This window comes from Rhinopithecus roxellana, chromosome 13 (assembly GCF_007565055.1).
Source record: "Rhinopithecus roxellana isolate Shanxi Qingling chromosome 13, ASM756505v1, whole genome shotgun sequence".
Lineage (NCBI taxonomy): Eukaryota > Metazoa > Chordata > Mammalia > Primates > Cercopithecidae > Rhinopithecus > Rhinopithecus roxellana.
This window is the reverse complement of record NC_044561.1, coordinates 100,449,886-100,468,360: the sequence shown is the minus strand read 5'-3', so window position 1 is coordinate 100,468,360 and position 18,475 is coordinate 100,449,886. Positions and strand designations below refer to the sequence as shown.

Genomic DNA, 18,475 nt, shown 5'->3' with positions numbered 1-18,475 from the left:
GTGCTACTGCACTCCAGCCTGGGTGACAGAGCAAGACTCCGTCTCAAAACAACAACAAAGAAAAATTAGCCGGTTATGATGCCGTGCACCTGTAGTAGTACCAGCTACTTGGGAGGCTGAGGCTGGAGGATTGCTTGAGCCCAGGATTTGAGGCTGCAGTGAGCTACAATCACATCATTGCACTCCAGCCTGGTTGCTGGAGCAAGATCCTATATCAAACAAAACAAAACAAAACAAAAAACTAAGAAAATGTAAGATTTATACACTGAAAACTATAAAACATTCCTGAAAGAATTAAAAATCTAAATAAACTAAAAGATATACCATGATTATGGATTAGAAGGCTTAATATTGTTAAGATGGCAACATTCCCCAAAGCAAACTAGAGATTCAGTCGATGGCTTTTCTTGCAGAAATGGGCAAACTGATCCTAAAATTCCTATGGAAGTGCAAGGACCATGAGTAGCTAAAACAATACTGAAAAATAACCAAGTTGGAGGACTCATACCTCCCAATTGTGTGGAATTGGCAGAAGAATAGATGAATGGAATAGAAATAAAAATCCATAAATAACCCCCCACATGTACGGTCAATTGATTTGACACAGATGCCAAAACCCTTCAACGGGGAAAGAATATTCTCTTCAACAAATGATACTGGGACAACTAGATATCCACATGCAAAAGAATGAAGTTGGACTGTTCCCTCAGGCTACATATAAAAATTAACTCAATGTGGATCAAAGACCTAAATATAAAGAGCTCAAACTATCAGAAAAGACATAGGGGTAAATCTCCCTGACCTTGGATTTGGCGATGGTTTCTTAAATATGATACCAAAAGCACAAGCAACAAAAGAAAAAATAATAAATTGGGCTTCAACAAAATTAAAAACAGAAAGTGAACACAACTCACAGAATGGGAGAAACTATTTGCAAATCACATATATTGTATCTGTGACCTATATTATGTTTCTTATATATACACAATCTCCTTAAGTTTGTGCTCTAACACAACCAAACCTGAATCCCACTGGACTTCCTAATATAACAAGTAGCGTGTTTCCTTCTCATCTGAGCTAACTGCCATGAAAACCATTCTGCCTAGGCGTCAGACTTGGGAACCACTGGCCCAACAGGTGCTTATGTAATTCTATTCTTCTAGGTCCAGTTTTAAGAAGAAAAATATGAGGAGGGTAGGGGGGATTTATGCAAGACAAGTAGAAATGTGGAAGAGGGGCAGGGCGCGGTGGCTCATGCCTGTAATCCCAGCACTTTGGGAGGCCAAGACGGGCAGATCACGAGGTCAGGAGATTGAGACCATCCTGGCTAACATGGTGAAACCCCGTCTCTACTAAAAATACAAAAAAATTAGCCGGGCGAGGTGGCGGGTGCCTGTAGTCCCAGCTACTCGGGAGGCTGAGGCAAGAGAATGGCGCGAACCCGGGAGGCGGAGCTTGCAGTGAGCCGAGATCGCGCCACCGCACTCCAGCCTGGGCGTCTGAGCAAGACTTCCGTCTCAAAAAAAAAAAAAAAAAAAAAAAAAAATGTGGAAGAGGGAGCCAGGAAAAAATTTTGTGTTCACTAATTCTGAAATGGCTCTTTAAAGCAAAAAGAATCAGCAACTAAGGACAATCAATCACATCTAAACAAGAATAAGAATTTTAATTTTAGAGCATGTGAAAAGACGTACTGGAGGAAAAATCCTGAAATGTAAGTGAAGCTATGAGAGCTTTTTTGTTTTTGACAGGGTCTCACTCTGTCAGCCAGGTGGGAGTGCAGTGGCACGATCACGGCTCACTGCAGTCTCGACCTCCTAAGCTACGGTGATTCTCCCACCTCAGCCTCCCAGGTAGCTGGGACTACAGGTGTACATCACCATGCCCAGCTACTTTTATGTATTTTTAGTAGAGATGGGGTTTTGCCATGGTGCTGGTCTGGAACTCCTGGGTTCAAGAGATCAGCCTGCCTCAGCCACCCAAAGTGCTGGGACTACAGACCTGAGTCACCACACTTGGCCCCCCCTTTTTTTTTTTTGAGTTAGGGTCTTGCTCTGTCGTGCAGGCTGAAGGTCAGGGGTGCCATCTCAGCTCACTGCAGCCACAATCTCCCAGGCTCAAGAGATCCTCCCACCCCAGCCTCGTGAGTAGCTTAAGGACTGCGGGAGCACAACACCACGCCTGGCTAATTTGGTATATTTTTTGCAGAGGCAAGGTCTCACTATATTGGCCAGGCTGGTCTCAAAGTCCCTGGACTCAAGCAATCTTCCCACCTTGGCCTCCCAAAGTGCTGAGATAACAGGCGTGAGCCACCACGTCCAGCATGAGATTCTTTTTTTTTTTGAGACGGAGTCTCGCTCTGTCGCCCAGGCTGGAGTGCAGTGGCCGGATCTCAGCTCACTGCAAGCTCCGCCTCCCGGGTTTACGCCATTCTCCTGCCTCAGCCTCCCGAGTAGCTGGGACTACAGGCGCCTGCCACCTCGCGCAGCTAGTAGTTTTTTTTTTTTATTTTTTATTTTTATTTTTTGTATTTTTTAGTAGAGACGGGGGTTTCACCATGTTAGCCAGGATGGTCTCGATCTCCTGACCTCGTGATCCACCCGTCTCGGCCTCCCAAAGTGCTGGGATTACAGGCTTGAGCCACCGCGCCCGGCCGAGATTCTTATTTTAAAACAAGGTATAGGCCAGCTGTGGCAGCTCATGCTTGTAATCCCAACACTTTGGGAGCCAGAGGCGGGTGGATCACCTGAGGTCAGGAGTGTGAGACCAGCCTGGACAACATGGTGAAATCTCAACTAAAAATGCAAAAATTAGGTGGGCGTAGTGGTAGGCGCCTGTAACCCCCGCTACTCAGGTGGCTGAGGCAGGAGAACTGCCTGAACCTGGGAGGTGGAGCTTGCAGTGAGCCAAGATGACGCCATTGCTCTCCAACCTGGGCAACAGAGGGAGACTCCGTCTCAAAAAATAAAATAATAATAATAATAATAAAAGACCGGATGTGGTGACTCACACCTGTAATTCCAGCACTTTGGGAGGCCAAGGCAGGCGGATGACCTGAGCTCAGGAGTTGGAGACCAGCCTGGCCAACCTGGAGAAAACCCGTTTCTACTAAAAATACAAAAATCATCCAGGAGTGGTGGTACATGCCTGTAGTCTCAGCTACTCATGAGGCTGAGGCAGGAGAATTGCTTGAACCCAGGAGGCGGAGGTTGCAGTGAGCTGACATTACACCACTGCATTCCAGCCTGGGCAACAGAGCAAGACTCCGTCTCAAAAAACAAACAAAAAAAACTGGCTTAAAAAGAAAAACAATAAAAATATCTGTGAGTGGGGGGGGGGGGTCTCCAGAAAAGAATAAAACTTTTAAAAACTGGCTTTACACAATGTCTGACTATACTTTTATTCTAAAAACTCTGTGACATAAGGCTGGTAAACAGAAAAATCCAACAAGGACTTACTTGACCATAGGACATATTAAGATGTTTATTATTTACTAAGAGTAACGTATACATTTGCAGCAATTTGTACAATCCAACTACATTACAATTCACAGTAACATACACTAGCTCTAATCTGCCTTGGACACAACTAAGTCTCCTCAATAGACTATTTTATTGCCAAACTTACATTCTGGCTTTTATAATCATTTTGCAACACCTGGTACAGTAGACACCTACAGCTTTGTCATAGAAATGCCCCTAAATGCCCTTCAGAGAGCAGAGGTGAATACTTTCTCATGAAGAAATGCCAACTTTTCTAAGCGAGTTCGTTTCAGTAGTGGGAACCATTCCCAGTAGGATAACTCTACCACACGGTAGCCAACCCGAGCCAGCTGCCGCCTCTTCATATTGTGCAGTCCAAGGAGATCCCTGGAGCCATAGCAATACTGGTTCCTGTTTGTGAACTGAATAGCCAGCTTCATTGCTGGAGTCTGCATGCAGGCTGAGGGGCACAGGCCAGCCATCTCCATGGCCCCTGATTTATCTGCTACATTGCAAAGGGAGCCCCCCAAAGGTACAGCTGCCTTATTCTCTAACTCCATGGGCTGCTGCCCAGGCTCTGACTCAGTTTTGCCCTGGAAATGTCCTCTTGCTTTCCCTTTTAGTAACTGATTCATCAAATCATCTGTAAGGCTGACTCCCACATGCTTAAGCCTTAATGTGGCTGCATTTTCAGCTGGTGTGGCTTCTCTATTAAATGGTAATGGCTTCAGGTTAACATCAAGCTGGACCTCTAAGTCAGAAGATCGGGTATGAGGCAAAATCATATGGTGCTTGACGTACTGGGGCCCCCCCAACATGGTCTCAAGTAAAAGGAGAGTTTCTAAGAATTCAGGCTTTGATTTCATATCCTTCTCTGCTAAATTCCACAGCAATTCAGACCCCTCTTGCTGAAGGTGAGTACTAAGACGATTGCCTCTGTAATCTGGACACTCAATGCCAACTGTACCATCGAGGGTATACAGTTCCTTAATGAGGTCAAACTTAGTTCTCTCCTGAGCTAACCTGACAAACCCTGGACTGAGAGCAAAATCAATTAACTCTACTGGAAAGTACTCTGAAAATGCCAGGCCCAGCAGGCAGGTGGGCAGGTGTTCTGGGTACTGGTTGAATTCAGGCATCTTTCTGTGAATCTCATTTATCAGGCTGGAATAAAATTCTTCTGCATTGGGTGGCTTATAATTCAGAGTTCCAAATGACCACAGAATCTTGGCAACATCTTTACTTCGACAGTGTGCCACTCTAGGAGGCAAAGACGCAGCCACTGCATTCATTACTCCTTCATCCAGGAAGCGTAAGGCCGAGTAGTAAAGAGTCAGGTGCATGACACCTTGAACTCCCAGCGAAGGAATTCGCTGAGGAGCAATCTCTCCAAGCTGCTTCATGAAATTGATGTGATCCACGTGAGTGAAACGGAACATTTTAACAATATTCACTAAGGCGTGACTACTCAGATGCTGCATGTTAGCACAAGCCAAGTCTCCAATTTTCCGCATGACAAATTCAGAGAGACTAGTACTTGATTTAAAGAACCCCAAACAGATGGTACCAACCTCCTCTAAATTGATCACATCTATATATTTAAGGATCAATGATTCCAATTTTTGCATTAGGTCCTGGGATACCTGACGATTTTCACCTATAACATAAATTAAGTGAACTAGCTGAGACAAGGATAGATCTTTCCAGTGCAAATTAAGATAACTAGAAAAAATGTTTAAAAACCGAGGTACTCTGCGGCCTAAGTACCTCCAGAGATCAGCCACCAAAAGGAGCTGATCCATACTCATCTCCCATACCTGATGGCAACATTTGGTCTCATACACATCTAGCATTGAGTGGGAGTGAGGGATTCCTAAAATGACAAAAGCTTTCAAAACATTGATCAGATCTTGGGTATCAAAGAGCTGTATCTTCTTCACACTCAGCTGGCAGAGCAGAGCAAAGCTGGTACTGCGCAGCAAGACAGGATGCTGCTCTGCAGGCAAAGAGCTCAGCTTACACAAATAATCAACAATGACTTGAGCCTGGAGTTTATTCTGATAAACTGTGACTTTGTGCAAAATTAGTTCACTTTCTGAAACAGACAGGAGCTGAGAAGTCTCGGATGCGTTATAGCTGTGAACACGGTATTCTGGTCTTAGCTGTAGGAAAACTCGGATGTTTGCAAAGGAATCAAAAACTTCTACATCCTCTTCATCAACTCCTGTGGCCCTGGGTGAGCCCAGCTGCAATGTGCTGGCCTTGGAGGAAGAAGTCTTGCTGAATTCCAAACCTGGGCGGGCACTGCTGGTTGTGAGGATCCTCTGAGAAGAGAAGCTGCTACAAATGTTCTTAACTTTTTTGGCAGAATGGCAGAGGCTAATGTGTTCTGGAGGGTCCTGTCCCCCACGCTGTGTGCTGCTCGTATTCCAGTATGACACACTTCGGGCTGCACCACAGGCAGAAGGACTGCAAAATGCTCGGTATCTTAAAAGTTTTAACGACTTGAGAGTAGCTGCCATTCTGGTGTCAGTATTGATCTTTTTGGCAGTCAGAATACAGTCCTCACAGGTTTGACCAGGCAATTTCTTGTTTATATGGTGCTTGATTAGAGCTGGACAGGGAGGTGTTCCACAAAAACTGCCTGGAAATCTTCCGCATATCACAAGAGCCAGGGATCACAAATGACTGGGTCAGAATTGGTGCCAGATACTGAAAAAAGGGTAGATGAAGAATGAGTGGCTTCTACCTATAAAAGCATCCAAATTTACACATTACAAAAAACAGGTTGAAACTACACTACTGTCCACTCAAGGAAATTCAATGCCAGTAAATGCCCAAACCACAAGACAGCATATATCAAGGATAAATTGTGTGCTCTGTGTAAGGGCCTAGGAAAACCCCCAACCCAGGGTACCCCTGGGCAGTTCCTGGACTGCTGCTCACCAGACTTCCTTCACTGTACAAGGCAAGCAGTGACAGCTAAAGAAGAGACGGTGCTCTGCTAACATTTGACAGGAAGAAGGAAGGCAGATTTCTAGAAAGAAGGCTGGGAACAAAAGTGAGCAACTCATTCCATCTCTTTGATATCAAGACATACAGGTCCTACCTGAAGAATGTTTATAAAAACTGCTATGCTAACAGCACTAAGTAAAAAGTGGGATCTGGTATAAGAGATAATTGGTTGGCCGGGTGTGGTGGCTCATGCCTGTAATGCCAGCAAGTTGGGAGGCCAAGGCAGGCAGATCACTTGAGGTCAGGAGTTCAAGACCAGCCTGGCCAACAAGGTGAAATCCCATCTCTACTAAAGATACAAAAAATTACCCAGGTGTGGTGGCACACACCTGTAATCCCAGTTACTCAGGAGGCTGAGGCAGGACGCTTGAACCCAGGAGGCAGAGGTTGCGTTGAGCCAAGACCGTGCCACTGTACTTCAGCCTAGGCGAAAAAGTGAGACTCCATCTCAAAAAAAAAAAAAAAGATTTAATTAGTTATACCCATGATAGTCCTCCCTGTTCTTATAGTGCAAAACTGTTAATTCCAAAATTCTGTCATTCTAATGCTGTTCTTGTACTTTTTAGAAGATGCCTACTCTCCTCTCCAGGAAGCTTATAACAGAATTTGAGTCACTATTACATAGTTACAGAGTAACTCTGTTACTAGAAAGTATACTCAAAAACTCACTCATTTTGGAGGAAGAAAGCAGAAGGTTGAGAGTCTGCTCACTGTCACTTCATGGGTGGGAAGCAAAGAGTACCCCAAAGCTGGGTTCAAGGTTCAGGGAACACCAACTGACACAACTGTCCCGCTGACATCTTCTGGAGGAGGCAGCTTAGCAATGCTTCCAGTGAGTCTTTATTCTGCCTGTGAGCAGTATAATGCCCACTTTTCTCCCATGGCAGAAACCATGAGAGACTATGAAATTGATTCTGCTGTGCTCTCGCTTTCCTTAAAGTTTCTTTTTCTTTTTTTTTTTTTTTTTTTGTTGAGACGGAGTCTCGCTCTGCCGCCCAGGCTGGAGTGCAGTGGCTGGATCTCAGCTCACTGCAAGCTCCGCCTCCCGGGTTTTATGCCATTCTCCTGCCTCAGCCTCCCAAGAAGCTGGGACTACAGGCGCCCACCACCTCACCCGGCTAGTTTTTTGTATTTTTTTAGTAGAGACGGGGTTTCACTGTGTTAGCCAGTATGGTCTCGATCTCCTGACCTCGTGATCCGCCCGTCTCAGCCTCCCAAAGTGCTGGGATTACAGGCTTGAGCGCTTACTCTTTTTCTTTCCACTTAAATGCCAAAGCCTGACAAGCAAGACCCAAGGAGACCTGAGTTGTCAATTGATATACCAGACAGAGCTGTTGCTGCAGAAAACTCCATAAAAGTTCCAAGGGTGCCAGAATGATTTTCTGAAATGCCTGCCCAACTCTGCTGTCAGCTACTTTCTTCCAGAGCCCACAGCACATCATCATTTGGTTCATCATCAAAGAACAGCAGGGCAGGCCAGTGGCTCTGTTCCAGTAGCCCAGCTACACAGGTTTCTCTGGATGGCAGGAACATATGTATGAATTTCTGTGTGAATCACAGTAGAATTCTCTCACACTAAATTTTTATACACTTGGTTCTTTACTGTGGCTTGTGGACCATTCTTTTTTTCTTTTTTGAGACAATCTCACTCTGTCACCCAGGTTGGAGTATAGTGGCATAACTGCAGCTTTGACCTCCCAGACTTAAGCAATCCTCCCACTTCAGCCTCAGCCTCCTGAGTAGCAAAAACTACAGGTGCACACCACCAAACCCAGTTTGTGTGTGTGTGTGTGTGTGTGTGTGTGTGTGTGTGTGTGTATGTATGTGGAGATGGAGTCTCACAATATTGCCAAGGCTGGTTTCAAACTCCTGGGCTCAAGTGATCCTCCTACCTTGGCCTCCTGAAGTGCTAGCATTACAGGCGTCAGCCACCATGCCTGACCACCTGTGGACCATTCTGCCCACCAAATTTCAGTGTATGGTTCAGATCAAGGGTCAGAAGTCTATGTCCTGAGAACCAAATCTAGCTCTTCACATGCTTTTGTAAACAAAGTTTTTTCAGAAAATAGCTAGGCCATTCATTATACATTGTCTATGTCTGCTTTCCTGCTACAAGAGCAGAACTGTGTAACTGTGGCAGATTGTGTGGTCTGCAAAGCATATTTAGTGTCTGGTCCATTACATAAAAAGTTTGCTGATCTCTACTATACACTACTATTTCTATAAATGCAGATGGCCAGCTTTTAAAAAATTAGAAAAACTTGGCCACGCCTATAATCCCAACACTTTGGGAAGCTGAGGCAGAAGGACTGCTTGAGGCCAGTAGTTTGAGACCAGCCTGAACAACACAGCAAGGCTGTCTACAAAAAAAATAATAAATAATAAATAAATAAATGTAATTAAAATTAGAAAAAATACAGAAAAATAGTACTAAAATAGTGTTGCTCTTTAATATTTAGATGATAATTGAAGATTATAGTCCTCAAAATCTCAAAATAGTAATTAGGAAACTCAATTAATACTACAGCACAGGAAAGGCAGGAACGAAAGAGACAGCAGGACAGTCAGGCGTGGTGGCTCATGTCTGTAATTCCAGCACTTTGAGAGGCCAAGACAGGCAGATCACTTGAGGTCAGGAGTTCGAGACCAGCTTGGCCATCATGGTGAAACCCCATCTCTACTACAAATAGAAAAATTAGCCAGGTAAGGTGGCGCAAGCGTGTAATCCCAGCCACTCGGGGGGCTGGGGCACAAGGGTCGCTTGAACTCAGGAAGTGGAGGTTGCAGTGAGCCAAAACGGTGCCACTGCACTCCAGCCTGGGTGACAGAGATTCTGTCTCAAAAAAACAAAGAACCAAAAAGACAGAGAAAGCAGGTAACAGAGCTCTCCAATTGACAGAACAGGGCTTTTAAGACCTACTTTTGGCTGGGCACGGTGGCTCACATCTGTAATCCCAGCACTTTGGGAGGCCGAGGTGGGTGGATCTACAAGGTCAGGCATTCAAGACCAGCCAGGCCAACATAGTGAAATCCTGTCTCTATTAAAAATACAAAAAACTAGCCGGGCGTGGTGGCGGGCGCCTGCAATTGCAGCTAGGGCGCCTGCAATCCCCGCTACTCGGGAGGCTGAGGCAGGAGAATCACTTGAACCTGGGAGGCAGAGGTTGCAGTGAGCCGAGACTGCGCCATTGCACTGCAGCCCGGGCGATAGTGCAAGACTCCATCTCAAAAAAAGAAGACCTACTTTCAAATTTGTAATTTAATTTAATCCACCACAATGTGAAACTAAAGCCATACACTGTTCAAATCTGTAGTCTTCATCTCATTTTAGGAAGTAGATCCTGGCCAGGCACGATGGCTCATGCCTATAATCCCAGCACTTTGGGAGGCCAAGGTGGGCAGACCACTTGAGGACAGGAGTTCGAGACCAGCCTAGCCAATGTGGCGAAACCCCATCTCTCCTAAAGATACAAAAATTAGCTGGGCATGGTAGTGCGCCTGTAATCACAGCTACTTGAGAGGCTGAAGCAGGAGAATCACTTGAATCCGGGAGGCAGAGGTTGCAGTGAGCTGAGATCACACCACTGCATTGCAGCCTGGGTGAAAGAGAGAGATTGTCTTAAAAAAAAAAAAAAAGGAAGTAGATCCTAAAAAAATAGCTTTAAAGGCCCCATTTTAAAAAAAATAGCTGTGCTATAGTAAAGCAAAAAACAGAAAATGTCTGTCTAGGAGGCTGGTTTACAAGATAAATGTGTGGCAGACATCAACACATGAAAATGTACACACTAATATTCAGTGGAACAAATAGCACATAAACAAGAATTAACAAATATCTCTACAAATGATGTTAATTTAAAAACATTAAATAATTAAAATGTCTTCAATTAATTCTATCTGAGTACTTAATGAAATTACTATACGTGGTCTGGAAATAAAAGAACCATCTCCTAGAACATCAATATTTGGTGCAGCTCCAGTGTTTTGAATTCATATGACTCTTTTTTTTTTTTTTTTTTTTTTGAGACGGAGTCTCGCTCTGTCGCCCAGGCTGGAGTGCAGTGGCCGGATCTCAGCTCACTGCAAGCTCCGCCTCCCGGGTTTACGCCATTCTCCTGCCTCAGCCTCCCAAGTAGCTGGGACTACAGGCACCCGCCAACTCGCCCGGCTAGTTTTTTGTATTTTTTAGTAGAGACGGGGTTTCGCCGTGTTAGCCAGGATGGTCTCGATCTCCTGACCTCGCGATCCACCCGTCTCGGCCTCCCAAAGTGCTGGGATTACAGGCTTGAGCCACCGCGCCCGGCCTCATATGACTCTTTTAATCCCCATATTATTGATGAGAAAGAGACCACAAGATTAAGAAACCTGCCAAAAGTTATACAGCCAAGGGATTGAGTGGAGCCTAATACTAAAGACTGTCTGACTCCCAAGCCCACATTATTGGTGGACTAGAGACACAAGAATGAGTGTCAGGAAACACAGGTTCGAGGGGCAGTATGGGGTGGGATGGCTGAACAATCAATGGTCTTCTAGGATTTCCAGGTCCCAGGGAGCTGGAGGGTTAGAACTAGGTAAGCCTGAAAGTCCCTTCCACCTCTAACAGTCTAGGATTCTACCACTATGGTTTATACTGCAGGTTGAGTATCCCTTGTCCAAAATGCTCGAGACCAGAAGTGTTTCAGATTTTAAATTTTTTCAGTTTTTGGACTATGTGCTTTATACTTACCAGTGAGCATTCCAAATTCAAAAATCCAAAATCCAAAAAAGTCCAATGATTTTTTTTTGAGTATCATGTTGGTGCTCAGAAAGTTTCAGATTTTGGAGCATTTTGGATTTTGGAGTTTCAGGTTTGGAATGCTCAACCTGTACTTTAAAAAAGAACAAAGAGAAGACCTCAAAGGCTGAAATCTACATGAAGGAAAGAGTTTGCGGGATGCTCCAGGATCAAAGTAAAGAGAGCTACCACAATTGAAGACCTGAAAGTCGGCAGTAGAGATATGGGATCCAGAAACTAGGGTTCAATACAGAGAAGCAAAGGGAAACCCCAGGAAACAGGTGAAGGAAGATCCCAGGACAAGAGCTGTGAACAGACATAAAGAGCAACCAGCTCATGCTGGATGACACAGACAGTATCCAGGAGAGGAGAATCATATTTCTACCGGATCATCTGGGCACGAACAAGAGATAAGGAGACAAAAAGCCATGCTAATAAAAACAGTAACAAAAATTATTAATGCCAGGGAAGACAAAAAAGTTACACAAGATAGAATATGTTATCACAGGCAGGATGCAACAGCCCATTCCTGTAATCATAGTACTCTGGGAGGCCAAAGTGAGAAGATCACTTGAGGCCAGGAGTTTGAGATCAGCCTGGGCAATGTAGTGAGACCCCCACCTCTACAAAATATTTAGAAATTAGCCAAGCCTGGTGGCACACACCTGTGGTCCTAGCTACTCAGGCGGTAGAAGTGGGAAAATCGCTTGAGCCCAAAAAGTAAAGGCTGCAGTGAGCTGTGATCCTGCTATGGCAGGGTGACACAGAGAGACCCTGTCTCAAAAAATAAATAAATAAAAAGAATAAAGAAAATATTAGTATATCATACTCCCTATTCAGTTGAGAATAATACTAACATAGTTTTATTAACATAAATCTTGATATTAGCCTAACCAAAAATTATGAGCAAACTGTACTGGGAGGATCAAGTGAGAAGAGGAGGAGTAGGGGGAGGTTGATGATACAAGAGACCTAGAGCCTCAAAGTCCATAATAAAAAAGTACAATCGGCCAGGTGTGGTGGCTCACAACTGTAATCCCAATATTTTGGAAGGCTGAGGCAGGAGGATCACTTGAGGCCAGGAGCTTGAAACCAGCCTGGGGAACACAGTAAGACCCTGTCTCTATGAAAAGTAAAGAAAACAGTCAGGCATAGCGGGATGCACCTGTAGTCCCAGCTACTCAAGAGGCTGAGGTTGGAGGACAGCTTGAGCCCAGGAATTCAAGGTTGCAGTGAGCTATGATCATGCCACTGCACTCCAGCCTGGGCAACACAGCAAGACTCTGCCTCCAAAAAAAAAAAAAGAAGAAAGAAATCAAGAAATAGCAACACAAATGTGTTACTTAGAAATACAGTGGTGGCCGGCTGGGTGTGGTCGCTCACGCCTGTAATCCCAGCACTTTGGGAGGCTGAGGTGGGCAGATCACGAGGTCAGGAGTTCGAGACCAGCCTGACCAACATGGCAAAACCCTGTCTCGACTAAAAATATAAAAATTAGCCAGAAGTGCTGGTGCACACCTGTAATCCCAGCTACTCGGGAGGCTGAGGCAGGAGAATCGCTTGAACCTGGGAGGCAGAGGTTGCAGTGAACAGAGGTGGTGCCACTGTACTCCAGCCTGGGCGACAGAGCAAAACACTGTCTCAAAAAGAAAAAAAAAAGAAAAAGAAAAAAGAAATAGAGTAATGGCCAGGAGCAGTGGATCACACCTGTAATCCCAGCACTTTGGGTAGCTGAGGTGGGCGGACTGCTTGAGTCCAGGAGTTCTAGACTAGCGTGGGCAACATGGTGAAACCCTGTCTCTACTAAAAATACAAAAATTAGGCTGGGCACAGCGGCTCAAGTCTGTAATCCCAGCAGTTTGGAAGGCTGAGGCAGGAGGATCATTTGAGGTCAAGAGTTTGAGACCAGCCTGTCCAACATGACGAAACCCCATCTCTACTAAAAATACAAAAAATTAGCCAGGTGTGGTGGCAGGCACCTGTAATCCCAGCTACTCAGAAGGCTGAGGCAGGGGAATCACTTGAACCTGTGAGGCAGAGGTTGTGGTGAGCCAAGGTCACACCACTGCACTCCAGTCTGGGCAACAGAGCGAGACTCCATCTCATAAAGAAAAGTGTGGGGGGAGAAAACTATTATTTAGTGCTACAAGCTCTATTGAACTATTTGACTGTTTAAACCATGTACATGTACAATTTTGACAAAAATTAAATTTACAAAATGCAGGAATTATCAAGATATTATGGTATTGTTCAAGATAATGAATGGAGAAAGTAACTTAATGGATAAGGAAAATATTGAAAAGTTATTTTTAGTGCAAGCACTTTCTACTATCTAATAACTTCTTTAAAGATGTTCAATAACAGAAATGATAACAAAATAAGGAATCTTAGAGGCATGAAGGGCCAACCTGCAAATGGTAAACAGTGGCTACTTATTCTTTTCACCATGCAACATTTACAGTAACTCTATAGAAACCATATCTATATATACAGGTCTGAAATAGAGCCGCTTCAGAAGTTGGCCTTGAGTACTATCCAGAAGGAAAGAAAAACAAGGAAGAGACGGAAGCAGCAGAGAAGAACAGTAGGGAGAAAAGACACTGCAAAGAAGAAGCAGTCAGGATGACCAGATAGGGAAAACATACCTGAAAAGATTAGTTCCTCCTTACTCAAGGATTCTCTGAAAATTCATAAGAAAGCTAGAAAGGGAACACTATGATATGCTCAGTCAATTAACTCCTGACTTTTTTTTTTTTTTTTTTTTGAGATAGAGTCTTGCTCTGTTGCCCAGGCTGGAGTGCAGTGGCGTGATCTCAGCTCACTGCAACCTCTGTCTCCCAGGTTAAGTAATTCTCCTGCCTCAGCCTCCCAAGTAGCTGAGACTATAGGCTCACGCCAACATGCCTAGCTAATTTTTTTTGTGTGTATTTTTTGGTAGAGACAGCGTTTTGCCATGTTGGCCAGGCTGGTCTCGAACTCCTGGCCTCAAGTGATCTGCCTGCCTCGGCATCCCAAAGTACTGAGAGTACAGGCGGAAGTCACCACGCCCGGCCTGACTCTTTCAATAAAGGTCAAAGATACCTGATATGATTTCACAAAACTCCTTTCCTAGTTTAAGTGCCCCAAGTATACCTTTCTCCCCTTTAGGGGGCCTAACGAAACAGAGTAGAGCCTCAGAGACCCCTGAACCCTGTCAGTTCCAAAAGGCAATGCCCAAACCTCACTGAATGATGTGATTTCACAAGACTGAGGAACCTTACCTTTCTCCCTTCCACATACAGGTCTGAGCAAGGCCGAATAGCTTCATTTTAAACTAGAGTCTAGAAGTTAGAGGACGGGGACCAGGCAGAGGAAGGAATCCTGTTAACTGTAGACTGAGTATATGACACCTTAAACACATACAATTTACCAGTCACCAGATCTGATCCCTCAATTCTAACACTTTTCCTTTCTATGTTCCAATAAAATTGTCACAAATAAATGAACACTCCAACCCCATTCTTGTCTCAGCAAATAATTTGTTGAGCAACCTTGAGAATTAAAAAGGCAAAAAAACTGGCTAAGCAGGTGGCTCATGACCATAATCCCAGCACTTTGGGAGGCCGAGGCGGGCAGATCACATGAGGCCAGGAGTTCAAGACCAGTCTGGGCAACATGGCGAGACCCTGTCTCTACCAAAAAAAAAAAAGGCAAAGAACCCGAACTTTCTCTAGGTGCTGAGGGTCTCCTGCTGAGAATCTCCAAAACTTCAAAGCCCCTAGTGAGGGCTTAGAGACTGGCAATAAGGCCCTTAGCTGTTAATGTAGATGTTAACTGGGCTGGACTCTTCTGTGTTTCTGTTTCCACACAGCAGCAGGACTTCTGAGAGAGTAGTCTACCAGTACTGTGAAGGTGAGGCACTAGTGGAAAGGTGTTTAGGTCAAGTTCAGTGTCACTCGTAGGTCTAAACCAAACTAAAATTATTTAATCTAGCAATCCATCCCTTCCTCTTTGTTCTAGACTCCATGCTGATAGGAGAAAAAACAGCACATCGCAATCATTTGTGAAACTTTTCCAGCCACACAGCCCTCCCCCTTCTCTTCTAAGACTCTGCTATTCCTCTATCAGAATGGCAAGAAGCATGTGGGTAGATACAGTATGACTAAGCCCTATAGATGATTCTGTTAGAGCTACTGCTTTTAAAGGGTTTCATAAAACCCTGTCTTTAGAAAACCTCTCCACATAACAACAGGGAGTAGGCACTCATGTCCTCTCAGCCCATCTAAATGGGACTTCTAGAGGAATTACAAAATCCAGGCAGGTAAAGAGAAGTAGCTGCATGAACACAGTCATCATAAGAGAAAATTCCCAAATAAATGGCCCAAGTACAGCTCAATAAACACTTGGTTTTATCTGCTTTTACAATTTGCAAGGCTGTATAGTACAGTATTTCAGAAGGAGTTTCAGAATTCTTTTGTTTTTTTCAGATAGGGTCTCACTCCGTTGTTCAGTCTGGAGGGCAGTGGTGCAATCTCGGCTCACTGCATCCTCAACCACCGCCCCCCACCTCTCACCCACCCACCCCACCAGGCGAGGATCGCTCAAGGATCTCAAGCGATCCTCTTATCTCAGCCTCCTAAGTAGCTTGGACTACAAGTGCGCCACCTCGCCTGGCTACATTTTGGTTTTTTGTTTTTGTGTTTTTTTTTTTTTTTCTTCCTGTAGAGACAGGTTTTCCCTATGTTGCCCCCAGGTTGGTCTCGAACTCCTGGGCTCAAGTAATCCTTCCACTTCGGCCTCCCAAAGTGCTGGGATTACAGGCATGAACCACTGCACCTGACCTTAGAATTGTTTTACATCAAAGTTGACTCATTCACATGATGAGCAACAAGGCCTTATTAGGGACTAAAAAAATAAACCAATGGATGGGGAAGAAAATCATACTACTAAACATTAGACCTGCATAACTGCCAAAGGCCTCACTTTTTTTTTTTTTTTTTGAGACGGAGTCTCGCTCTGTCGCCCAGGCTGGAGTGCAGTGGCCGGATCTCAGCTCACTGCAAGCTCCGCCTCCCGGGTTTACGCCATTCTCCTGCCTCAGCCTCCCGAGTAGCTGGGACTACAGGCGCCGCCACCTCGCCCGGCTAGTTTTTTGTATTTTTTTAGTAGAGACGGGGTTTCACCGTGTTAGCCAGGATGGTCTCGATCTCCTGACCTCGTGATCCGCCCGCCTCAGCCTCCCAAAGTGCTGGGATTACAGGCTTGAGCCACCGCGCCCGGCCCAGGCCTCACTTTTTAAGTTACGTTATGCAGCACAGAATCTTCAGATTTTTTTTTATTTATTTATTTATTTATTTATTTATTTATTTATTTGAGACGGAGTCTCGCTCTGTCGCCTGGAGTGCAGTGGCGCCATCTCGGCTCACTACACGCTCTATCTCCCGGGTTCACGCCATTCTCCTGCCTCAGGCTCCCGAGTAGCTGGGACTACAGGCGCCCGCCACCACGCCCAGCTAATTTTTTTGTATTTTTAGTAGAGACGAGGTTTCACCGTATTACCCAGGATGGTCTCGATCTCCTGACCTCATGATCTGCCTGCCTCGGCCTCCCAAAGTGCTGGGATTACAGGCGTGAGCCACCTCGCCAGGCCCAGATTTTATTTTAGTCTACCAGGTAGTAGCAAATTATCCGAGGACTTGCTCAAGACCATTCAGGTCAGTGAGCTGCAGAATCTAGTTCTGGAAAGGCGGCCATTCTTACTATTCACAGTGTAGAAAATGTGAATTCAGATTCCAGCAGCAACAAACGACTGGAGCACAAAACGTCAGCCACAGTTGGTGCCAACGCAGCTGGCTATCAGCTTCACGGGATGAAGCACTGTCCAAGGGTCTGATCAGTGAAGCATCACCCGAGACTGATGAACATAGCTGATATGAGGGGACCCAAAGTTCCCTGAGCCAAGACAGAAGAGCTGTGTCACGGTTTGCACAGAAAGAGAAAGAGCAACTATTCTTACCCATGGAAAGAAAAAGGGAGAAGGCCATCAATACTACCCTTAGGCTTCTGCAACCAAAAACTGCTAAAAATGGGGCGAAAGTATACATTCTATCATACTGATGTTTACTGAAGACTCCGCATTACAAATGCTAAGCAACATACTGTAGGGCCTTGCTACTCAGTGTGTGGTCTGCGCCCCAGAGACTTCAGCCTCGTCCGGAAGCTAGTTAGGAACACAGTATCTCAGGCCCCACCCCAGACCTACAGAATCAGAATCTCTAAGCGATTCGCATGCACATCAAAGTGTGATGAGAGGCGCGGCAGAATATCTAACTACATTCTCATAACAGCACAGTGAGGTAAGTACTGTTACGATCTCCATTTCACAGAGGGAAAAAAACAAGGGTCAGATAAGCCCCTTGCCAAAGATCACAAACTCAGGAGCAGCGAGAGTCACTGAAGTTCTCACCACAGTCAGGCCTGCGAGAGGCAATCCCAACCCCGGCCAAGAGCTGAATAAGGCCTCGGTGCGTGTCAGCCTTGGGCCGGCCAGGAGGACAGGAGGCACAGGCCAAGACCCAGGACGGTCGTGAACGCGGGAAGCGGCCGCCGCCACTCACCTGATCCTCCTGAAGGTGGGCGCCGCAACACCAAACCGGGGACGCAGCGTGCGGTGGCAGCGGCGGCGACAGCGGCGGCGACACAGACACTCTCTCCCCTAGTGGGCCTCACAGCCCCACTTCCGGCCAACTGCCCGCTACTTCCGCCTGCTGCGCGAGTAACGGATGCGGCCGAGGCTCAAAAGACTCTGTCAGCGTTTCCCAAGGACATTTTCCACTGGAGGACGTTGTTGAGGAGACAGGGGAGTCTAGGACCTGCAGAGGAAAACCACTTTTCTGAATGGATCGCTCTAGAAGTCATTAAGCAGCTTAGTCCCGGCGCGGTGGCTCACGCCTGTAATCCCAATACTTTGGAAGGCCAAGGCGGGCGGATCACCTGAGGTCAGGAGTTCGAGACCAGCCTGGCCAAGGTGGTGAAACTCAGTCTCTATTAAAAATACAGGCCAGGCGGCCGGGCGCGGTGGCTCAAGCCTGTAATCCCAGCACTTTGGGGGGCCGAGACGGGCGGATCACAAGGTCAGGAGATCGAGACCATCCTGGCTAACACAGTGAAACCCCGTCTCTACTAAAAATACAAAAAAAAAAAAAACTAGCCGGGCGAGGTGGCGGTCGCC

General features: G+C 45.7%; 2 protein-coding genes across 4 annotated transcripts in view; both read right to left on the bottom strand.

The window, feature by feature from the left end:
* The window catches only part of UBOX5 (U-box domain containing 5), a 54,886-nt gene extending 36,900 nt beyond the window's left edge, over positions 1-17,986 (bottom strand). For all 3 annotated transcript variants that reach the window (XM_010378977.2, XM_010378979.2, XM_010378978.2), the window contains exon 1: positions 17,862-17,986. The gene's annotated coding sequence lies outside the window, so the exon portion shown is untranslated. The remainder of the gene's footprint in view (positions 1-17,861) is intronic.
* FASTKD5 (FAST kinase domains 5) lies at positions 3,456-17,987 on the bottom strand. Its single transcript, XM_010378976.2, has 2 exons — positions 17,862-17,987; positions 3,456-6,191 (listed from the first exon to the last, which is right to left on the bottom strand). The coding sequence occupies exon 2, from the start codon at positions 5,999-6,001 to the stop codon at positions 3,707-3,709; it is 2,295 nt and encodes a 764-aa protein (XP_010377278.2). The 5' UTR covers positions 6,002-6,191; positions 17,862-17,987; the 3' UTR covers positions 3,456-3,706.
* Positions 17,988-18,475: the final 488 nt, after the last annotated feature.